This window comes from Candoia aspera, chromosome 4 (assembly GCF_035149785.1).
Source record: "Candoia aspera isolate rCanAsp1 chromosome 4, rCanAsp1.hap2, whole genome shotgun sequence".
In the NCBI taxonomy this organism is placed as follows: Eukaryota; Metazoa; Chordata; class Lepidosauria; order Squamata; family Boidae; genus Candoia; species Candoia aspera.
In genome coordinates this window covers 51258011-51280188 of record NC_086156.1, presented here as the reverse complement: position 1 = coordinate 51280188, position 22178 = coordinate 51258011, and the positions used below count along the sequence as shown (strand labels likewise).

The following is a 22178-nucleotide window of genomic DNA, read 5'->3' as shown; positions in this document are numbered from 1 at the left end:
GGTTACAATATTTATTTAGTTACAAAATCCATAAGATGATCCTGGCCCAGCCATTAAGTCTTAGCTCATAAAACTGTAGTGGGAATAAATTGAGGGGAAGGCCATGTACTCTGTGTTGCTACCAAGATACTAAAGGCTAAGTATCAATTTAAATAAATTCCTTTAGAGTTTGAACTCACTAATGAAGAAAAAGATTAACTACTAACAAATTCACATTCAACAAAACAGTAACGTTTTGATGAGTCTCAAATTACACAGCTTGATCTTGTGCCCTGCACTGTAACAATACACAGCAAATATGTTGGATAGAACCCTGAAAACCTTAATTTGATTAACAAGCGATACAATTTTATCCTATTTCTCTCTCTCTCTCTCTCTCACACAAACACAAAAACCAGTGTCAAGAACTATTCTGTTTTTTCAGTAGCATTAGAATCTGATGTAAAAATAATAAAATATTTTTATGAACAAACATTCATACATTTCAAAATATGAAAAGAACAAACTATGATCACTGAAGCCTTACAATATATATTAAGGGTGTTATTTAAAAGAGGAAAGCTGGGAGTTTTAAAACAAAAGGAAAGTAGTCTTTTACACTCACAGCGGTCATTATGGAAAATTTAGGATCAAATTCAATGTACAAGTTTGAAATGTACAAAATTACATTAAGGAAAGCTATTGAAGTAAAGTATATATTACAATCACTGTCCTTCTACTTGGATTCCGAATATACCTAAGACAACATTCTGGTAGATTTCATACCTTGAAGAAATCTTTACCTGTGAATAAATAACATATTTAACACAGTACCTCTAGAATTTGCAATATATTACTACTAAGCTTTAATTAAATTCTGTTGTTCCCATCTTTATTTCTATTAGTAAATCTGACACATTGAAGATACTTAACCATGGAGTTACCTCCAATTTATTTTTTCAACTGCATCATTCTTTGTATTTTAGAGGGCCCCTCACATTGAAAATAGCTCTAGAAGGACAGTAGCAAGGAGTCAGGAAAGTCCTGTTGCATTATCATAATTCAATCTGGAGAGAAGCAAAAGCAAATAGATTCATTGATTGCCTTTGCTTCAGGGCAGTGTACAGTGTTCTCTCCTCCCATTTTTCGCCACAACCCTGTAAGAAAGGTTGGCCTGAAAAGTTGCCCAAAGTCACCCAAAGTGAACTTCAATGGCTGAGGCTGGACTTGCATATGGGTCTCCTTGATGCCAGTATAACACTTTAATCACCACACCACACTGACCTCTACCATGACATTCACTTATTTGGTTGTCTGGATAATTCCTTAATTCCTTCCAGATTCAACAAACAATATGCTTACAGAATCTTTTAGAGAACTGCAATTGCATCTGATATTTCACTTAAGGCTTTTCCACACCAGTGTCACCTGACATCATGCTGTAGTATTTCATTCAGAAACCAAATACTTGGCATAATAAACAATTAAATTCTTGCTCATGGCAGTTATTCAAGTATACTTTCAAGTACTGCATTTGAAGTAAGCAAATGTCCTGATTAAAATGAGTATATAAATGATGCTATTTGTGGAAAAAGCAGATCAATAAAAAGGCATCCTTACAATGCTTAATAAAATCTGGCTATAATCCAGAATGATTTAATATATGCTACAGAGGAAGTAAAATTCCACTTTACAGAAATAGATAAAACACATAAATAACCTGTTCCACATGCAAAGCTAATCACAAGATGGTGATAAATCTAAATACAAAGATTAATAAATTCATCATAACTAATCTATGGAATATTAGGTAGACAAAAGTTTTTAGATTGTCCAGTATAGGAAGATAAATCTAAGGGATGTTTTCTAAGACATATACTGAGAAATCTCATATTTAAATAGATTTAATTACATAAGTGATGAACTCGCAATGTAAATACATTTATAAACTTTCAATGAACTGGTAACCTGTATCTAATAATATCAAAGGTCAAGTTTTTTTTCCTAATTTCCAAGTGTTAGAATACAAACATCTCAGGAATCCATAGTGTAAGAACACTCATTCCACAAATAGATATGTACCAGCAATAATTGTCTTCAATGCTTTCACCTTCAAACTAATTATTTATTCCTACAGGCAAACTGGACTGTGAATAGATTATCTCAAGCATTAAGTATGAACTGAAGAATAAACTTAATGCATGCTGACGTATATATAATGTTTGGAGATAGTATATTAAGTTCCGTAAAAGGAAACAATACAGTCTGTCTATCCAGTAACATCTGAATATATCACAAAATGTCTAAAGAATAATGTAATTGAACTGCCCCATTTAAAATAAACTAATTAACACATTTTAATCTTTATTGTGTCAAGATACTGAAGACAGATTGTACAAGATGATGGCCATGACAACCTACCCTGTAGGATTCAAATTATACATCAGCCTTACTTCAAGACTTTCACATATCTTTGTTCTTAAAAGATCCCCCTTTTTACTTGAAAAAAGTATAGTATCATAATAAAGTAAGGATACTTTTACACTAATTTGTAGCCAGGTAAGATGACACGTTCAGTTTCTCAGAACATAAAGCCAGGGACACAATTGAAAGAAACAGAGCTATTCTGTATGTATACTACTTGTACTTCTGCTTAAACCTAATTTAAATTTAAAGCCATAAAAAAGATCATATATAAATAATGGTACAACATGGATTTGACATGCTTATCATGGTAAGGTTGTATCAACATTCAAGTGCACCAAATTAAAATCTGCATAATAACTATATGAACTGTACAGTTATTTTCAATGTTTTGATCACTGTTATGTTTAAATAAAAATTACTAAAAATGAAAGTGGTACTCACCATCCCCAACAGCCATTACGCAGTTGAAATACTACTAGATGATTTTTCAAAGAAGCCAAATACAATATAAGACTGTATGTTCCTGCGCCACTCTCAATCCAGTGCAGCGTGAAAACAGACACAGCACTGTGTGACCCAGTCAGATCTGCAGCTCTATACTGCAACAAGCAACAGCTGCTCTGCCACTTCAAAATAAAAGTCCTGCTTCTTTTAGGAAACTCCTTCCATCTATTACAATAAACCTCATTACTGCTTAAACCAATGATGCATTACAGTGTTACAGTAAGATCTCCCCCCTCCCTTATCTCTACCTTTGCTCTAAGCTTTTTTCTTTAAAGATTCTGCTTACAACCAATAGAAATTATTCCACAAGGGCTTTTAATGTAATCATCAAAACACAAGGCATGTGTTTGGGAACCATGTCTTGCTTACATTCCCTAAGGATTCATGTATAATCAGGATTAGTCACATGACCGCAATGATTACCTGATTTACATAGGTGTAACAGAATCAAATCAAATTCTATTACAGCCAAAAAAGATCAGCAAAATAAAACATTTACCATCAGCGAGATAAGGACAGTATAGGTAGAAATAAATAGAAGATGTATTATTTTTTTTGCTGTGCTCTCAATCTCCCATTGTACATGACTATCACCAGCCGCTGTAAACAATCACGTCAAAGGCAGACTGTCAAAGGCTCTTCTGTTCAAAGAAAGCTGTGCCACTGTTTCTGGTAAAGCCAGTGACATAAATCTGAATCAACCACATAGTAAAGGCAAATCTGTTGCCAACAAGACTTCCATTTCACAGCAATTCAGGAAAGTCAAATACAAATATTTCTCACAGAAGTTTTATAAATATAAAATAAAAAACACAATTTAGTGCACACACATTAGCAAATTACATAATTGATTCAGCAAGCTATTTAAATCATGAACTACAGTTAAAATGTATTTTTATAGTGAAGTAGACTCACAAATTTAACTGCAGGGATTTTTCCTTAAATCTTGACAGCCTATGCACTTTCACACAAAAATGTGTTGAGACTCTGCTTCTCCTTAAAAAAGAAAAGGTCTAAGAATCTTCTTTTACATATTTCAGAAAAGGATGCAGAAACAAATTGAGTAAGGGGACTCTGCGTAGAGTTATAGGTGAAATACGAGTCTAAAATAAGAACCAAGAGGATCCATGTTAAGCTCCCTGCTCAACCACAAAGCTCACTGGGAAATGGACACATTTTCTCAGCCTAATTCTCAGCCTTACCCCTGAACTCCTGGGATAAGAGATAACAAAACTGGTTCAATCACTACCAGTAGACTGCACTGGAAATGCAAAGGTAAACAAACCATCTTTATCTTCTTCAGGCTACAACTCATTAAAAATACCAATTATTTCTTCTCCCCGCCCTCCTCTCAAAGTAAACTCTGTGTCCTGTTACAACATTATTTTCTCTTCTCCAGCTGGTGGGGTGAGATCCACCAGAAACAAATGGAATGGCTTGAAGATTGGTCTTGCTGTTCCTAAAGATATGGGCAAGCAAGAAAATATACATGCTGCTTTATTGAGACAGGGAAAGCACTCCTCTTCTTTCATTCGTTCTAACATAATCAGCCTCCAGTCAGTTCCCATGACTACTACAGCTCTTCCTACTATTCACAGTATCTGAAGTCAAAGATTAATCTGATAGTATTTTCAGATTTCCTTTTTGTCTTTGAAAGGTATTCCTGCCCCGGAACTATTTCTCAGTAAACCAGTGACTGGTTCTGAAATTCTATATCAAGCTGAGGATGAACTGTCATCTCACTTCACAAATTTATAAGAATTATCTGGCAGATAGCTATACTATGCTAATCAGGAAAATGACTCATGGACTAATATACTACAGGTAAGTTAATACAGGATTAAATCCATTAACACAAAATAACCCAAGGTATGAAAAAAGAGGGGAAACAAAAGAAATTAAAACAAATTGAGATTACTGCAAAATGCCTTCCAACTGTTCCCCCCACCCCAACCTCTCAGTGAATACTATTTTTTACTTGGCTTAACAGTCAAGGGAGTTAGTTTTATGTTGGGGAAAAAGGTTCAACGTGTCAGCTTTGTATTTACAGCTAAAATCAATGTACATTCTATGAGTTCTGGCGGTGTCTGCAATGTCTGCTTTCATGGAAATGGTCGCTTATCTGCTAGGATGAACTAGGAGAAACGTAACACACCTTGTTTTGAGGAGCACATCAATTTCCATGAAGATTACAAATGAAAAACAACTGACAAGACCTGGGAACAGTTAAAAGCCACAACAGAAGTGTTCACGTACCACAGCTGCTATACAACGTACAACTTTTGAAGAGACTTATTATGAGTAATGTACTTATACAGACTTGCAACAGAAATACCAATTTGTATTTATTATATAGTTATGTAATTTATTTAAAGAATTGGAACAAAAACTGATCTTTCCCATGCCATAAAGATACTGTATACTGTAATCAAAACAGAAACATAATATCAGTTGTATGATACATACAGTCTGAAGAAAATGTTGAGTCAATAATGTAAGTTATATGTAGTATTTTTTCTTGCCTTATATATACAAGAATTTGTTTTGCTGAATGGTTAATATACTATAAGCAGGATAATGACAGTGATGCTCATCTACAGAAACAAACACAGGTACCTTTTGTAATTAAGGGTATGCTAGAAATGCTCATAGAATGCATCACTGTGTCTCATGTGAGTTGTTATTTTTAAAAAGGAATTTGTGCTTTCGTTGATATAAATAAGCTGTTAGAGGCAAGGTTTTTCATACACTATTTATGGTAAGGCAACTGAAGTGCAAAAAAGTGTTAGAAAGGTTTCTGAAACAGTGAGAAACTAGTGCTACCCAATCTTCATATATTTGTTGCACTTACATCCTGCCCTTCCTCTCAGAAATCATAACTGCATCGTGGGGTCCCCTGTTTCATCCCACAACAATTTTTTAGATGGACTATATTGAAAAGACTGAAGACTTTGCACAAAGACCCTCTGTGAGATCTGTCACTGACTGAGGATTTGAACATGGGCTTCCTTGGGCCAAATCCAAACACTTAAACACCACACTATACAAATGTAATAAAAATATCACTTCTACCTTTTAGTACTTCAAAAATTAGAAGCAAAACAGAAGCACAAAGGAACACAAATGACCATAAAATTAAATAATAAAATCAGATGAAAAATTCAGCATAAAAGATAAAGAACAAAGTTAAAAAACAGTCATAAACCTATAAGATACATTATCAGAATAAATGTGATCAATATAGTCAAAAACTGACCTTAATCACAAAAGGTACTGTAAAGCCAGTAAGGATTTAATTATTCTAACTCAGTAATGGCTATCATGGATCTTCTACTTGATATCAATAACTAATGAAGAAGTTCTGATACGTTTATTGAACCTTATAAAATTTTTCTTATTACAGATGCAGAAATACTAGCAATAAAATTTATGTGATTCAAAGAGTACACATATTTCTGCAACTATATTAACTTCATTCATAAACAGAGGTGCTAAAACTCCTTTCATTTTAAATATTCATTTAAAATTGACTACTTTCAACACCAAAGTCACATAAACTGGAGGATACTCACCACTTACACTGCTTGAAATCATACTGCCGCTGTTTCTTACTTCATCAAATTTCATAAATATTGTTTGTAATCTGGAAAAAAACACAGTACAAATGAAATAAACATTTCACACTTTTCCCTACCAAATCCAAATTATTATTTTAGATCATGATTTAATGTCATATCCACAATTTAAGATTTTCTTTTCTCTGTTTGAACACCAAGTTTTAGAAATGCCATTCTCACAAACACAAGAATCAAAGGTAGTACACAATTTAACAGATTATAGTGAGCATAGTCTAGTCTGTTTTTAAAGTAGGATAAAAACAAAAAGTACATCTGTCAAGGAAGATAATCTGGTAAGATAACATTCTTGTTTAATTATAAATATAATGTGTCAGATGAGAGTCTCCTCATACTTTTTTTCCTTACAATTATCTACCTAAAACATAATACTAACATATCTTGTGCTCAAACTTGTTTCTGGGTTTCCAGTTTAAGATACTGTCCATTTCTCTAATATTCATTCTTTACATCTAAGCCTAATTTTAGCAATTAATTTTGGCTAGCTTCCTAGTGCTTGCTGTTCTTAGAATTTGGTAATCCTTTTTAGATTTGCTCATTCTTTTTATTACTGTATTGTCTATTTCTCAGCCCAGAATTCAAAGCTGTATATCTGGTGTGATAATTGTATTTTTTATAACATGAAGTTAGATTTCAATGATATAAGAGTGTTAGAGGCTCAGAGAAAACAAAACATGGGGCAGGCTGTAACCAGTGGGTCCTAACTTAATGAAAAATCATTTTTCTATTACAGTATATGGTATCTGAAATATTAATACTGCTTGGAAACATTCATTTTCAAAACAGATTTCTCTGTTCAAAATATATTGTGCATATAATTCTCAGCAATACTCTACTACATGGAGTCAACTACTGTACAGTTATTAACTTCCTGAAACCTTACATTCAAAATAAAGTTTTCAGAACAATGATTAACTTAAATATTAACAGGGGCAATATGCAACCAAATGATAAACATTCACAATAATTACTCCTTGAAATTTCTTCCAAAAGAGGGAGGAAGGATTTTAAAGGAGGCAATATATGCCTACGTAGATTAAAGTAGCTTCACCAAAGACAGTTTCACTAAAGCAGCTATAAAAATTTAGAAAAATCCAATTAACAAGTTGGGGATAACATATTACTATTTTTCCTTTATAAAAATATAAGAGATTAGAATATAGAGAAGGGAAGGTATCTTTTATCCTTCTTGCAGATTTTTAAAAAGTGCATTTTTAGTGTTTATATTTGTATAAACACAGAGTATCTATCCAACCAATTCAATTACACTGGAGAATTCTGCACATGCACAGTGCAATTTTATAGGGCCCTGATAGATTTAGGGTGGGAGTTGGGTCTAGAAAAAAATGTGCATCACAGAGATCAAAGACTGGTATGGAAGCATCCTTTCTGGGGAACTATGAAATTAAAGCAAAGTCCCTCATATTGCCACTTCATAGAGTTCTTGGGGAAAAAAAAGAAAGCACCTTAAAGGACAACGGCTGAAGCAGAAAGTATTCAGGTACAGTATTTGTTGAAATCTCTGGTATAGTTGTAATGGGCAGAAAGAATAACCTTGAGGAACAGGAGGAAGAGCCGCAATAAAGACAACAGTTAGATACAGTGGTCCTTCAAAGTTTGCAAACCTTTTTGAATTTTCAATATTTCTGCATAATAATTACCTAAAATGTGACTGCTTTTACACAAGTCTTAAAGCTAGATAAAGAGAACCCAAGTAAACAAATGAGTCAAAAACATTATACTTGTTCACTGATTTTTCAAGGAAAATAATCCAAAGCTACATATTTGTGTATGGCAAAAGTATGTGAACCTCTAGGATTATCAGTTCATAATTAGAGTCAAGTATTTCAATCAATTAGGAAAATTAGAGTCAGGTATTTCAATCAATGGGATGATAATCAGGGGTGAGAGTGGGAGGTCCTGCCTTATTTGAAGAACAGAATTCTGGGCATTCACTATCAAAATCTGATCTTCACAACACAGGTATGTGGAACTTGTCATGGCTCGAACAAAGGAGATTTCTGAGGACCTCTGAAAAACAGTTGTTGATGCTCACCAGGCTAGAAAGGTTACAAAACTATTTCCTGAGAATTTGGACTCCACCAGTCCAGTGTCAGGGAGAACATGTACAAATGGAGGCATTCAACACCACTGTTACACTCCCAAGGAGTGGTCGACCAGCCAAGATCGCACAAGAGCAAGGCATGTGATACTTCAGGTGGTCTCAAAGAACCCCAGGGTAATGTCGAAGGAACTAAAGGTCTCTCTTGCACTGGCAAATGTCGGTGTTCATGAGAATACTGAACAACAATGATGTGCATGGCAGGGTTGCAAGAAGAAAGCCACTACTCTCAAAAAAAAGAAAAGAAGAATCTGTCTGTCTGTCTGTCCGTCTATCTATCTATCTATGCCCGTCTAAAGTTGCAAAAACCATGTGGGTAAGCCAGAAGGCTATTGGAAGAACATTCTGTGGATGGATGAGATCAAAATAGAACTTTTTGGCCTGAATGAAAAGTATAATGTCTGGCAAAAGCTAAACACTGCTTTCCAGTATAAGAACCTTATCCCATCTGTGAAACATGGTGGTGGCAATATCATGGTTTGGGCCTGCTTTGTTGCCTCTGGACCAGGATAGTTGCCATCACTGATGGCACTATGAATTCTAAATTGTACTAGCAAATTCTACAGGAAAATGTCAGGGTATCTGTCTGTAAATTGAAGCTCAAGAGAAAGTGGGTCATGCTGCAAGCCAACAACCCAAAACGCACAAGTCGTATGACCAAAGAATTATTAAAGCAGAAGAAAGTTATTGTTCTGGAATGGCCAAGTCACACTCCTAACTATAATCCTATAGAAATGTGGAAGGACCTGAAGAGGGCAGTTTGTACAAGAAAGCCCACCAACATACCTCACTTGAAGCTGTTTTGTAAGGAGGAATGGGCTAAAATTCCTCCAAGCCGATGAGCAGGATTGATCAAAAGTTATTGGAAACATTTAGTTACAGTTATTGCTGCCAAGGGGGGTGGGGACACCAGTTACTGAAAGCAAAGGTTCACATACTATTGCCACGTATATGTAGCTTTGGATCATTTTCCTCAATAAATCAATGAACAAATATAATGTTTTTGACTCATTTAACTGGGTTCTCTTTTATCTAGTTTTAGGACTTGTGTGGAGAACAGATAACACTTTTAGGTCATATTTATATGGAAATATTGAACATTCAAAAGGGTTCACAAACTCTAAAGCACCCCTATATCAAAATATAACAATGGTCTGAAATTGTGAACTACTTAAATTTTCCAGCATATATTTACTTTTAAGAGTGAGTAAAATATTCCCTAATTTCATTCCAGCAATTGTTATTTGATCTTAAGTAGCTTGTAGGATATGGGGATACAGAAATTCAGAGAACAAGGCAAAATATCCAAGGTGTAAACATTTTTTTCCTTAATGCCAGGCTAGGAAGGGCTAAAAGAAGTCAAGTACTATGTCAACAGAGAATGTGAAAAAGAATGAAAGAACCATTAATGGACAAGGAAATATACTGCAATTTTTTTCTGTATGAGAAAGAACTAACTATTCTTTTTCTTGCTATCTCTGGAGGTTCCAAAAATTATATTAAGACATAGAACACTTTTTGGCAAGCAAAACAAAACAAAATAGGTATGTTAAGTTTAAGGTAAACATAAACTATAGCTACTAAGCAGCATGACGCTTAGAACTGTGCTTCCCAAACTCTTCTCCCCCCAAATAGTAAAAAAGCTGCCAAATTTTTAAAAGCCTCAGGTAATATTAAATGTCTGGACTGTTGTAAGACACTCTATATAAGGCTGTCCTTGAAGAACATCTGGAAGCTACAGCTGGTGCAGAATGTGGTGGCCCAGGCAGTATCTCAATATACTCAGGTGACCTCTTTGGGAGCTGCATTTGTTACTAGTTGACTTCTGGATGTCATTCAAGGTACTGGTTGTCACCTTTAAGCCCTTTATGGCTCTGTACCCGGTTATCTGAGGAATGGAACACATACAAGCAATGCAAATAAATAATCATTTGTAATCAATTCTGCAGCAAAAGTAATTTCCAAGTGGTCCTCAGAAGCAGCCTCATGCAGAGTATGCTTTATTGTAACAGTAAGTGTGAGCTTATTTTTAAGATTATTTTTCATCAGACATAACAGTAGTGCTGACCATAAAAAAGAAAGAGAAGGGGAAGAACAATTTCAGCCAATCAAGTTTTATTCTATTAACTAACCCATGCAAATTGCATACTTAGCAGGAAAAAGCACATGGGCAAAAAAACTCCTTGCAAGACCGATACACTAAATCCTGCTGAATACACACAGATAAATAGAAACTTCTCTGCATAACATTTTCACCTGTTGAGAAATGCTGCAAGGCAAGCAGTATATGACTGCTATCATCACAAATAAAGCAGCAAGGCTGATGTGGTTTGTAGAGATGGTAGTTCAAGGAAAAAGAAATAATTCAGAAAGGTTTTTAAAACAATGAAAGAAAAGGCAGCAGAAATGTAATGGTAAGTATGGATGCTTGTGGAAAATGACATCAAAGGGGCAGATCGAAGCAGGCTTCTTTCTCTGGTGATACCTATCCTCTTGTGCCTTTTATCTTCTTGGTCTCATGCCAATAGATGATGTGTCTCAGTATAAGCAGCTCTTCCAGAAACTAAATCCAAACACCAGCAGAAGTAGGTCTACTGAGTTTCAATGGGACTTAGTCCCAAATAAGTAGATATTAGGCCAAGTTTTACAATATGTACTCAATATTTTGATGCTTTTGAACTGTGGTGTTGGAGGAAAATTCTGAGAGTGCCTTGGATTTCAAGAAGATCAAAGCAGTCGATACTCCAGGAATTAAAGCCAGACTGCTCACTTGATGGAATGATATTAAAGGCAAAGCTGAAGTACTCTGGCCACATGATGAGAAGACAGGACACCCTGGAGAAGATGCTGATGCTAGGGAGAGCGGAAGGCAAAAGGAAGAGGGGCTGACCAAGGGCAAGATTGATGGATGATATTCTAGAGGTGAAGGATTTGACCTTGAGGGAGCTGGGGGTGGCGACGACCGACAGGAAGCTCTGGTGTGGGCTGATCCATGAAGTCACAAAGAGTCAGAAGCAACTGAACAAATAAACAACAACAAAATTTTCTTTGCCCAGGGAAACAGAAAAGTAATCTGAGGACCTAAACAGAGAGGGGTGTTCCTTCTGGTAATTCAGATGAATGACTAAATTTATATAAGCTCACTGGATTCCTGAACATACCATCTTCAAAGCGTCACAAATTTTGGCACAATATATTGTCCAATCTTTATTTTTGGTACAACCAACCTCTCACTTCTCCACAAATGTAATGAACAGAAAAGTACGGGAAAGGCTAGTTTATTATTCTACACTCAACTCTGCAGGAAGCATCATATTCCCATTTTTGCCTTTTGTATAAAGTTAAATTCAAAATAAAAAATGGTCAAATACATGGAGAATATGACTATCAATAAGTATTATGCATAAAAACTAAATGAAACTTCAGGTTTAAGAGTGAGCTTAGATTTGATACCAGCAAATTGAAAAATACTGTAAAATATATTGATCAGGAGAAGAATTTTTGTTGTGCGTATATTTTTGGTTTTGACTCTGAATATGCTCTGGAGCCAGTTTACATATCACAGTCTTCTAGTCTAAATTTAGGTGATATTCTACCTGGTAGATGCACATATAGTGGTCTTTATTTTGTACATTAGAGAACAGGCATACAGGGTTAGTGCTAGCCAACATGTTCCACACTTACTATCCTTGGAAGCAGTCTCAAGAGTGTTAATATGGTATAAAAACGTGAAATGCAAAATTTGTATTTTACCAGCAAAAATACTAAGGATGCACTTTAAAGTATCAACAATTCCTGAATAAACTTTAAAGAAAATCCACTTGATAACACCCCCCCGCCCACTGTACTTCAGTGCCCATAATGCTAGGAATAATGTAAGCTGTAATGCAACAAATCTGAAGACACCAGTTTCACCACAACATCTTTTAAAGGCAATCATTCATCCTTACCAATAGTCACTGCTATCATAATACTAACCTTTTTTTCTTATGATTTTTTTAATCTTAACAAGTTTTGCCAAAAGAAACAGAAAAAGAACAAACAAACAAAAAGAAAAACTGCAAAAAAAAATACAGCTTAACAAAACACATACACACATAAAACCAGAAAAGGGACAAATATCTATATATGCCATATATTAATCAAATGCCAAGCACGTTTCAAAGTATACTTTAAAAAAATAAAATTAATAGATCTCTAACATTACAAAACATCATAAAATCTATGCCACCAAAAACCATACTGAGTCATTTTTTTGATGAATGGAAAAACTGTCTTTCTGAAAACAGCTAAGGAACACATTGCTTGAATCCAATCCTTAATATCAGGAATATTACTACTTTCCCAATTTCTCAAAATAATTCTCTTAGCAACACCCAGGCCCAATACAACTATAACTCCTAAAAAATTGCCAGATTCCAAACGGATTTTATAAGAAATGGGATCTCTCATGCAAATGGAAGTTTGTAGCTAGCTCTGGGATGACTTGGTCCAAAACTGAAGCCTCTAAATTCTTTAAACAATATATGTACTTCCTTCTGCAGCTGATTTCTGTAGTCAGTTATTCAAAGATTATATTTTAACTAATAGACTTGTATGTGAATAGTTTGTAATACTGTAATACACATTATGCAAACAAGTTTGCATTACTTCTAATCTTTTTTATTTTAAAATAGCACAATGATAATATGTAAACTAATTGTTAAATTAAAATTTATATACAATTTTTAAGAAGTGTGTACAATACTGCATTGTACAATGCAAGACTGTTCAGAGATTTTTAGATTGGGACAGTATATAAATGCTGTTAAATAGTAATGATGCATTCCAATTCAAAATATCCACATACGATTAGCATAAGTAAGAACATTCCCCTCATGTTGATTTGGGAGAAAGTTTTAATTAAAGAATGTCTGTTTAAAAATTTAGAGACCTATTGCCACACACATTATGAGAGCTTCGTTTATGCAGTCCAGTGGGTTTGACTTAATTTGAGCTGGGATAATAATTAAAAGACAACCCCAATTTGTGCTCAGAAGCAGCATTACAGAGAAATTCAATAAAACATATAAAGAGTTTTTGTACTGTAAAGCTTCCTTTTTAGCACTTGGTATTATAGTAATGCCAACATCAAAATACTTCAAACCTGGCAAATGATGACAAATATGGGGTTTGTTGTTTATTCGTTTCGTGACTTCATGGATCAGCCCACGCCAGAGCTTCCTGTCAGTCATCAACAACCCCAGCTCCCCCAGGGACAAATCCATCACCTCTAGAATATCATCATCCACCTTGCCCTTGGTCGGCCCCTCTTCCTTTTGCCTTCCGCTCTCCCTAGCATCAGCATCTTCTCCAGGGTGTCCTGTCTTCTCATTATGTGGCCAAAATATTTCGGTTTTGCCTTTAATATCATTCCCTCAAGTGAGCACTCTGGCTTGATTTCCTGGAGGATGGACTGGTTGGATCTTCTTGCAGTCCAAGACACTCTCAGAATTTTCCTCCAACACCACAGTTCCAAAGCATCGATCTTCCTTCTCTCAGCCTTCCTTATGGTCCAGCTCTTGCAGCCATATGTTACTACGGGGAACACCATTGCTTTAACTATGCGGACCTTTGTTGTCAGTGTGATGTCTCTGCTCTTAACTATTTTATCGAGATTTGTCATTGCTCTTCTCCCAAGGATTAAGCATCTTCTGATTTCCTGACTGCAGTCAGCATCTGCAGTAATCTTTGCACCTAGGAATACAAAGTTTTTCACTGCTTCTACGTTTTCTCCCTCTATTTGCCAGTTATCAATCAAGCTGGTTGCCATAATCTTGGTTTTTTTGAGGTTTAGCTGCAAGCCAGCTTTTGCACTTTCTTCTTTCACCTTCATCATAAGACTCCTCAGTTCCTCTTCGCTTTCAGCCATCAAAGTGGTATCATCTGCATATCTGAGATTGTTAATGTTTCTTCCAGAGATTTTAACTCCAGCCTTGGATTCCTCAAGCCCAGCATGTCGCATGATGTGTTCTGCATACAAGTTGAATAGGTAGGGTGAGAGTATACAGCCCTGCCGTACTCCTTTCCCAATCTTAAACCAGTCCGTTGTTCCATGGTCTGTTCTTACTGTCGCTACCTGGTCGTTATACAGATTCTTCAGGAGGCAGACAAGATGACTTGGTATCCCCATACCACTAAGAACTTGCCACAATTTGTTCTGGTCCACACAGTCAAAGGCTTTAGAATAGTCAATAAAACAGAAATAGATGTTTTTCTGAAACTCCCTGGCTTTTTCCATTATCCAGCGGATATTGGCAATTTGGTCCCGAGTTCCTCTGCCTTTTCTAAACCCAGCTTGTACATCTGGCAATTCTCGCTCCATGAACTGCTGAAGTCTACCTTGCAGGATCTTGAGCATTACCTTACTGGCATGTGAAATGAGTGCCACTGTTCGATAGTTTGAACATTCTTTAGTGTTCCCCTTTTTTGGTATGGGGATACAAGTTGATTTTTTCCAATCAGATGGCCATTCTTGTGTTTTCCAAATTTGCTGGCATATAGCATGCATTACCTTGACAGCATCATCTTGCAAGATTTTGAACAGTTCAGCTGGGATGCCATCGTCTCCTGCTGCCTTGTTATTAGCAATGCTTCTTAAGGCCCACTCAACCTCACTCTTCAGGATGTCTGGCTCTAGCTCACTGACCACACCGTCAAAGTTATCCCCGATATTGTTATCCTTCCTATACAGGTCCTCTGTATATTCTTGCCACCTTTTCTTGATCTCTTCTTCTTCTGTTAGGTCCTTGCCATCTTTGTTTTTGATCATACCCATTTTGGCCTGGAATTTACCTCCGATGTTTCTAATTTTCTGGAAGACGTCTCTTGTCCTTCCTATTCTATTGTCTTCTTCCACTTCCGCACATCGCTTGTTTAAAAATAATTCCTTATCTCTTCTGGCTAACCTCTGGAATTTTGCATTTAATTGGGCATATCTCCCCCTATCACTGTTGCCTTTTGCTTTCCTTCTTTCTTGGGCTACTTCTAGTGTCTCAGCAGACAGCCATTTTGCCTTCTTGGTTTTCTCTTTCTTTGGGATGTATTTTGTTGCCGCCTCCTGAACAATGCTGCCAACTTCTGTCCAGAGTTCTTCCGGGACCCTATCTACTAAGTCCAGTCCCTTAAATCTATTCTTCACCTCCACTGCATATTCCTTAGGAATATTAGTGAGCTCATATCTAGCTGATCTGTGTGTCTTCCCTAATCTCTTTAGTCTGATCCTAAATTGTGCAAGAAGAAGTTCGTGATCGGAACTACAGTCAGCTCCAGGTCTTGTTTTTACCAACTGTACAGATGTCTGCCACCTTTGGCTGCAAAGGATGTAGTCAATCTGATTTCTGTGTTGTCCATCTGGTGAAGTCCATGTATAAAGCCGTCTCTTTATGGGGTTGATTATATGGGGTTTATTATTATATGGGGTTGATTATAGCAAATTCAGGTAAAATCAGCCCCATATTTGTCATCATCTTTCTTCACAATGTTGAAATGATTTGACTCTGCTACTGTTATCACAGGTTATATGGGAAAACAGTACTGCTGCACAGAGCTAATAGTATCATTACTAAAAGTAATTGCTAGTCCACATATGCTTTGAAATTGTGCCTCAGACTGTAGGAATAACTGGCCCCAACCACAGTATTCTTAGTCATATCCCTGATAAGCTTAACAATCTGAAGCCAGTGGACTTGCTATGGATGCTAACCACAGCTTAAAGTATTTATAAAATTTGTGGCTAGCAAATCTGAACCATTACTTACCATATGGAATACAGTACAATTATGGGGTTAGTTCCTTATGATAGTTATAACTCTCTCTTTACAATTGTTAAAGTATTCAGTTTTATGTATATTGTTATCTACTTTATGCCTCAAAAATGAATGCAAAGAGAAGCCAATAAACATCTGTGTTAATGAGGATATAATCTATGCCCAGACAATTCTCAAAATTGGGTGCAGAAAATAAATATGGTTTGATTCATCATAAATTTGCATTTGGGACTGGTGTTTTACTGTAGGAATGTGTAGGATGCCAAAAGCAAGTTGGCTTTTTCATGACACAGGAGTTAAAGTGGTATTCTTTGGGGGGTAGGGTGTCTTATTAGGTTACTGGAATAACCTGACCAGAATTTTTCCATTGCAGATTTCCCATTGTTTACCATAACCCCATTATTTCATATAGGTATTTTTTCTTGAGCTTTTACTTTCACTTCTGTTACTCTCCAAGGTTTTGGGGATCCGATACTGCAGATTCAAATACTTTTAGGTAAGGCTAAGTTTTAAAAAGAATGTTTTTCCTGTTCAGGTTCTGAAGCAAATTTCTTAAGAGAATTTAAGGCATCCTTACTTTCCTGTAGGATTTAAAGGATATTAGACCCCAGCAAAAGGCTGATATTTTCAAATCAATGGCAGAAGAAATAAAAGTCAGGCTCTTCAAATGTTTGGCTATTCCACTTCTTCACAATAAAAAGAAGATGAAAATCAGAAGGACTCTAGTAGCACCTTTTCAGACTAACAAATCTTAACATCAGATACATACAGACAGTGGCTAAACTGATACAGATGTAAATCGGGATGAAGTGGAGGGAAAGGAGAGGAACACAGCCTGGTTATGTAGATGCAGTTTACATGTAAACCAGATTACAAGTACGTTATCAATTAACAACTGCAATGTGTTAAAATCTCATTGCGCTCGTTGAGACTTTCTGAGGTAAAGTGAAATCTGTGATGTGAGTTTAGCACTCTCTCATCCCATTGTGCTGTTATTTTTTTTTTCTTTCCCCAAAATGATTACTTTGAGATCTGTAACAGAATGTCCTGGGAAGTTGAAATAGTTTGGTATCAGAAGGTGCTTGTAATCTATGCATCTGTTGAAGTGAGCTATAGTTCATGAAAGCTTTTGCCTTCTAATAAAATGTGCTAATGTGAAAAGTGCTACTAGACTCCTTCTGGTTTTTGGCTGCCATAGATTAACACAACTCTCCTCCTATAATGTTACAATTTCTGAGAAACTCTTGTTCTAACTGAGCAGTACATGATAAAATGGTTGTTTATGCAGGAGAAATATTTGTCATCTTGTTCAATCACAAAACAGCAAATAGGATGGCATTATTCTGGCCTGTATCAATATTGTCTTCCAGGCACTTCGCTAGATTGGTCAACTGTCTTCTGCAAAAAAGACTTTATACTTGACTGAGAATAAAATCTCATGAAGGCTTTTAATAAGTGCATGCATACACAATCGTAGTAATATATATTAAATAATATGAATAGCTTTTAGAACAAATATTAAACTCACCTTGCAGCAGGAATTCCTCTCTTATTAAGGTCTGCTCTTACTTTTTCTCCTACATGTCTATAAATCTCCACAATTGCCAATATTGCAGCATCTCTCACCTGTGACCATACAGTACAAACTGGTAAACAATATTTAAAGATATAATAATTTGCTGTGTTAAATATCTAATCTTCCAATCTTTTTCCCACCATCTCTTTCCACTTCTACCTTTCAAAATTTGTACACCTAAGAAAAGTGCTGAAACAAGTCTACTTTATTTTTAACTTGTCACCTGAACATTGCTAGATTTTTTTCCCAAGCACACTGATCAACAAATCTGATGAAACATACTAAAATAATTCTTTAGAGTTATTGAATTCCATCTTGGCAATTTCCTGAAATTTAATCTTTTCTAATACACTATACTGCACTAGACATTTACATATAGATATGACTCAATAAAAGTATATAGCACAAAGAAAATATTTAAACTTCTGTGCTATAAGCATGCTTTGTATCACTACTGCTATAATACCACTGATCAAATCATGCTGTATCTGACTATACCTACAATACATACCTACTGCATGTTATTTTATTTATTGATTTATATATTACATTTATAACCCACCAAATCAATCACAGACTTCTGGCAGTTTACACTAATAAACAGCGTGTATAGCAAATAGTATAAAATTTTTTAAAATTCACTGTAAAAGCCAAGTTATATTTAAAATCACAGCTTGTCCAATTCTGACAGGGCCATCAATCCCCAATGAATTCCATCCAGAGATAATAACATCAATAAATCACAATCCAAAATAAAAATGACAGGTTCCAGGTTTCTTTCACACGTTCATGGTTGTAATCCAATATACCACAACTACACAAGTGCATGAGCAACTGCAGGATTGGCAATTGTCAACCCCATCCACCCAGGTGGCAAATGCATAATAGGCAGTGCTACATTTTGTCTTTGTTGATAAAGTTGTTTGTATGCTGTAGGACATGAGACTGCAGCTACCAGAACCCACTCTCAGGTGTGTTTGAGAAAGCAGACTTACTGACCAAGCAAAACGACCTATTTCAATGTTTGTAGACCTGCCAGGATACTACTGTGGTGGTGGGAGGGGGCTGTGTATCTTTCTCTCTGCTTTCCACATATCCTTGGTTATACAGCAGTAGCATTATAAGAGATTCCTGTCACTGGTCAGGGGGAGGAGGGAATCAAGTAAAAGCTAAAAATAATTGAATAAATAATAAACAATTTTTATTTAAGAATAAATAATAACAAATCCAAAATTTGGCAACTTGGGGAATATTGAGAACTGTTTGTCTAGGGACTCCAAATGACTGGTTTCTGTTTAACTACAAGGTCTTGTATCAATGCCTCCACAAATAGGCATTCTTTTGAGAGCACAATTTGGTTCATCATAATGTACTGAACTAAAACAGTCTGGTTTCATACCTTAAGAAATAAACAATTGCTTACAAAAACAGCAAATGAATTCATATATTAAATCAGAACTAAATAGACTACAGAATGATATAACTGCCAAGCACCTTGTTCGCTCCCAAACTGAAACCTGAACAATTTCATAGGAATTAAACTTATTTCATGTTGTATGCCTTTTTAAAATCCCCTCTCCAATGTTTCTGCAAAAGCTCTTATACTTGTGTGTATGTGTATATATACACATATACATATACAAAATAATAAAAGTTAGCATTTTGACTAAATAAACCCATTTGTACCTTTTCTCTGTGATGGAAAAGTTATTTCAAAATCAAAATTTAAAAAGTTTATTAGAGTAAGAGATCCAGGACAGGAAATAAATTAATTCCTTTGACATGTGATCAGAAAGTCCTGTATTAATATAAGATATATTACAGTTTATTTCTATGGTATAAATATAAAATATGTAAGACAACCCAAAACTTGGAGATGATCATGAGAAGCTAGGCAACCAACTTTTTCTATTTTTTTTAGATTGAATACCTCTTAGTCTAACTTCATAGAAATTTGTACTACTCTGAAGCTTTATGAATCACTGAGACAGGAAAGCAGAGAGTTTGGGTTTTTTTGTAATCTTTCTTCAGAGATAACACTGACAACAGAGAAATCAGACTCTATAGGGGCTTTGTTTCCGTTGTTCCACTATGATAATCTTACCTGGCTATTGGAGTCTCCAGACAAAACACACAAGTGTGGCACCAGTTTGCTGAGAATTAGTGAGTGTGCACCATAGCTAGGAAAATAAAACAAAACAAAAATGCAGCAAGCATTATTTTTTTTCCTATCATGTAAAGAATCAATGACATAAATAGATATCAGTTCTATTATCATTATCTAAGTACTGAAATCTTATATCTGGAAACATTATGAATAAATTCATAATTAGAGTGAGTCCTTTTTTCAGTTTAGGATTTTAAAAAGTACAAAGTTTAAGGAAAGAAAATGTACATTAAAATAATTTAAGAGCTTTTTTTCCATAAAATTAAAATACATACGCGTTTAATGTTGCAACAAGACATAGACACACGCCTTCTCGTGAACGATAGTTCTTGTGTTTAAAGCCAGCAGCGAGCCGTTCCCAAATGAACTAGTAAAAAATAAAAGATAATGTATACTTAATTCTAAATATGTAGTTAACATTCAGTTTTATAAACATTTGAACCAAATAATTGCAGCTGAAGACTTAAATATTTCATCTTAATTTTTCTTTGCTAAACTGAATCTTCTCACTGTGGTTTCAATGCATTATTCAGAAAGGCTCTGAATTTCTTTTACAGCAGATTTTTAATGGTATAAATTACAATTTGACATATTTATTGTGCACACTTATACTCCTGTTTCTGTCCGTCCTCTAATTTCAGTGCTGGTTTTGTTCTTCAGTGAGCTTGTGTGATGATCTCTGGATCTTTCTTCTATTATGAATAATTTGGTCTACGTGCATTTGCTTCCATCTATCTTTCCATGTTTCATCTGCCCTTATTCCTTTCTTGTTTTTATCTTTATGATTCTGGACTTCCCAGGACCTTTGCTGTATCACAACAGCTAATACTGCAAACTGAAGCTTACAAGACTACATTGCTTTGAAATATTACTGCAAAGAAATTCTAGCTGCTATTCCATTTAGCTGCAATGCTGCCATTATAATCTCTGCTGTTCAGCAGGCATTCAGAAGAAAAAGGTTGCTTAGCAACTGCTGCACAGTGAGCAATAGCACATTTCCTAGACTGCAGCATTTTATGACTTAGACCCTCCCAGTATTCAAATCATGCTAAGCACAAACATAGCATTGCATGCATATGTAGACTACATTAACCTACATTGTTCTTTATTTTTTAAAAGATATTTTAAAATAAAATCAGAAAGGGCAGCCAGGATATATTGTCTGTGTATATATTCCAAAATAACATCAGTACTTTAAAATGGCATGGAAACAATTTGGTGGAATTTCCCTACTACTATATTAACTTTAACATGGGTTTCAGGTAGTTTTCAATATAGCTAGTATTGTTCACAGTAAGAAAAACAAAAATAACAACTATGCATTTATAAAGCATTAGATATTTAGAACTTAGTGAACATACTATCCAGGGAATCAATATAAAATCTTTCCAAGTAAGCCTGCTCAGGAGAAGTATCATAGAATTTACAGGTCGGAGCGGATTTTATACTGAGCTTCTGGGGAAAAAAAAATCAGGATATAAATTTAATAAAGAAATAAACTTCTAAATATGAGCCATCTTGTTCAAGATTGGACAGTGCAGGAACTCAGTAAGTCATCATTACGAAGACCTCTAGTAGGGAGCAGGTGTTCCAATTTTGCTTTTTTTCCTTTAAATCCATTGGTCCTTATCTTGCTCTCTTGTAACAGAGCACAGGTCTGCCACCTCTTGCACGTGACAGCCTTTTGGATGTTTGTAAACCACTATTGTATTGTTTACTCTCAGGGAAGCTAAGTAGGCTCAGTACCTTTCACACTTCCTCATAAGGCTTGGTTTCTTCCCTGTAGAGAAGAGGCAAGCTACCCACACCCTATTCATTATTTCAGCCTGCCTGACCCTCCTTCAAGGCAGATGGCAAGCTGCCAGCATAGATAATAAATATCTTCATCATCTCAAGCAGAAGCACATGGTTTTGACACATACACAACAAGCAGATTCTCTCTAATCCCTCCTTTTCTGCT

The 22178-nt window shown here is 35.4% G+C and overlaps 1 protein-coding gene across 14 annotated transcripts in view; it reads right to left on the bottom strand.

Moving 5' to 3' along the window:
- Positions 1 to 22178, bottom strand: part of CLASP2 (cytoplasmic linker associated protein 2) — a 142469-nt gene that overhangs the window by 98039 nt on the left and 22252 nt on the right. For all 14 annotated transcript variants that reach the window (XM_063304103.1, XM_063304104.1, XM_063304108.1 and 11 more), the window contains exons 4-7: positions 20494 to 20585; positions 20156 to 20231; positions 18004 to 18101; positions 6483 to 6553 (exon numbers count right to left, since the gene is read on the bottom strand). In XM_063304103.1, coding sequence (XP_063160173.1) covers positions 6483 to 6553; positions 18004 to 18101; positions 20156 to 20231; positions 20494 to 20585 — 337 coding nt within the window. The remainder of the gene's footprint in view (positions 1 to 6482; positions 6554 to 18003; positions 18102 to 20155; positions 20232 to 20493; positions 20586 to 22178) is intronic.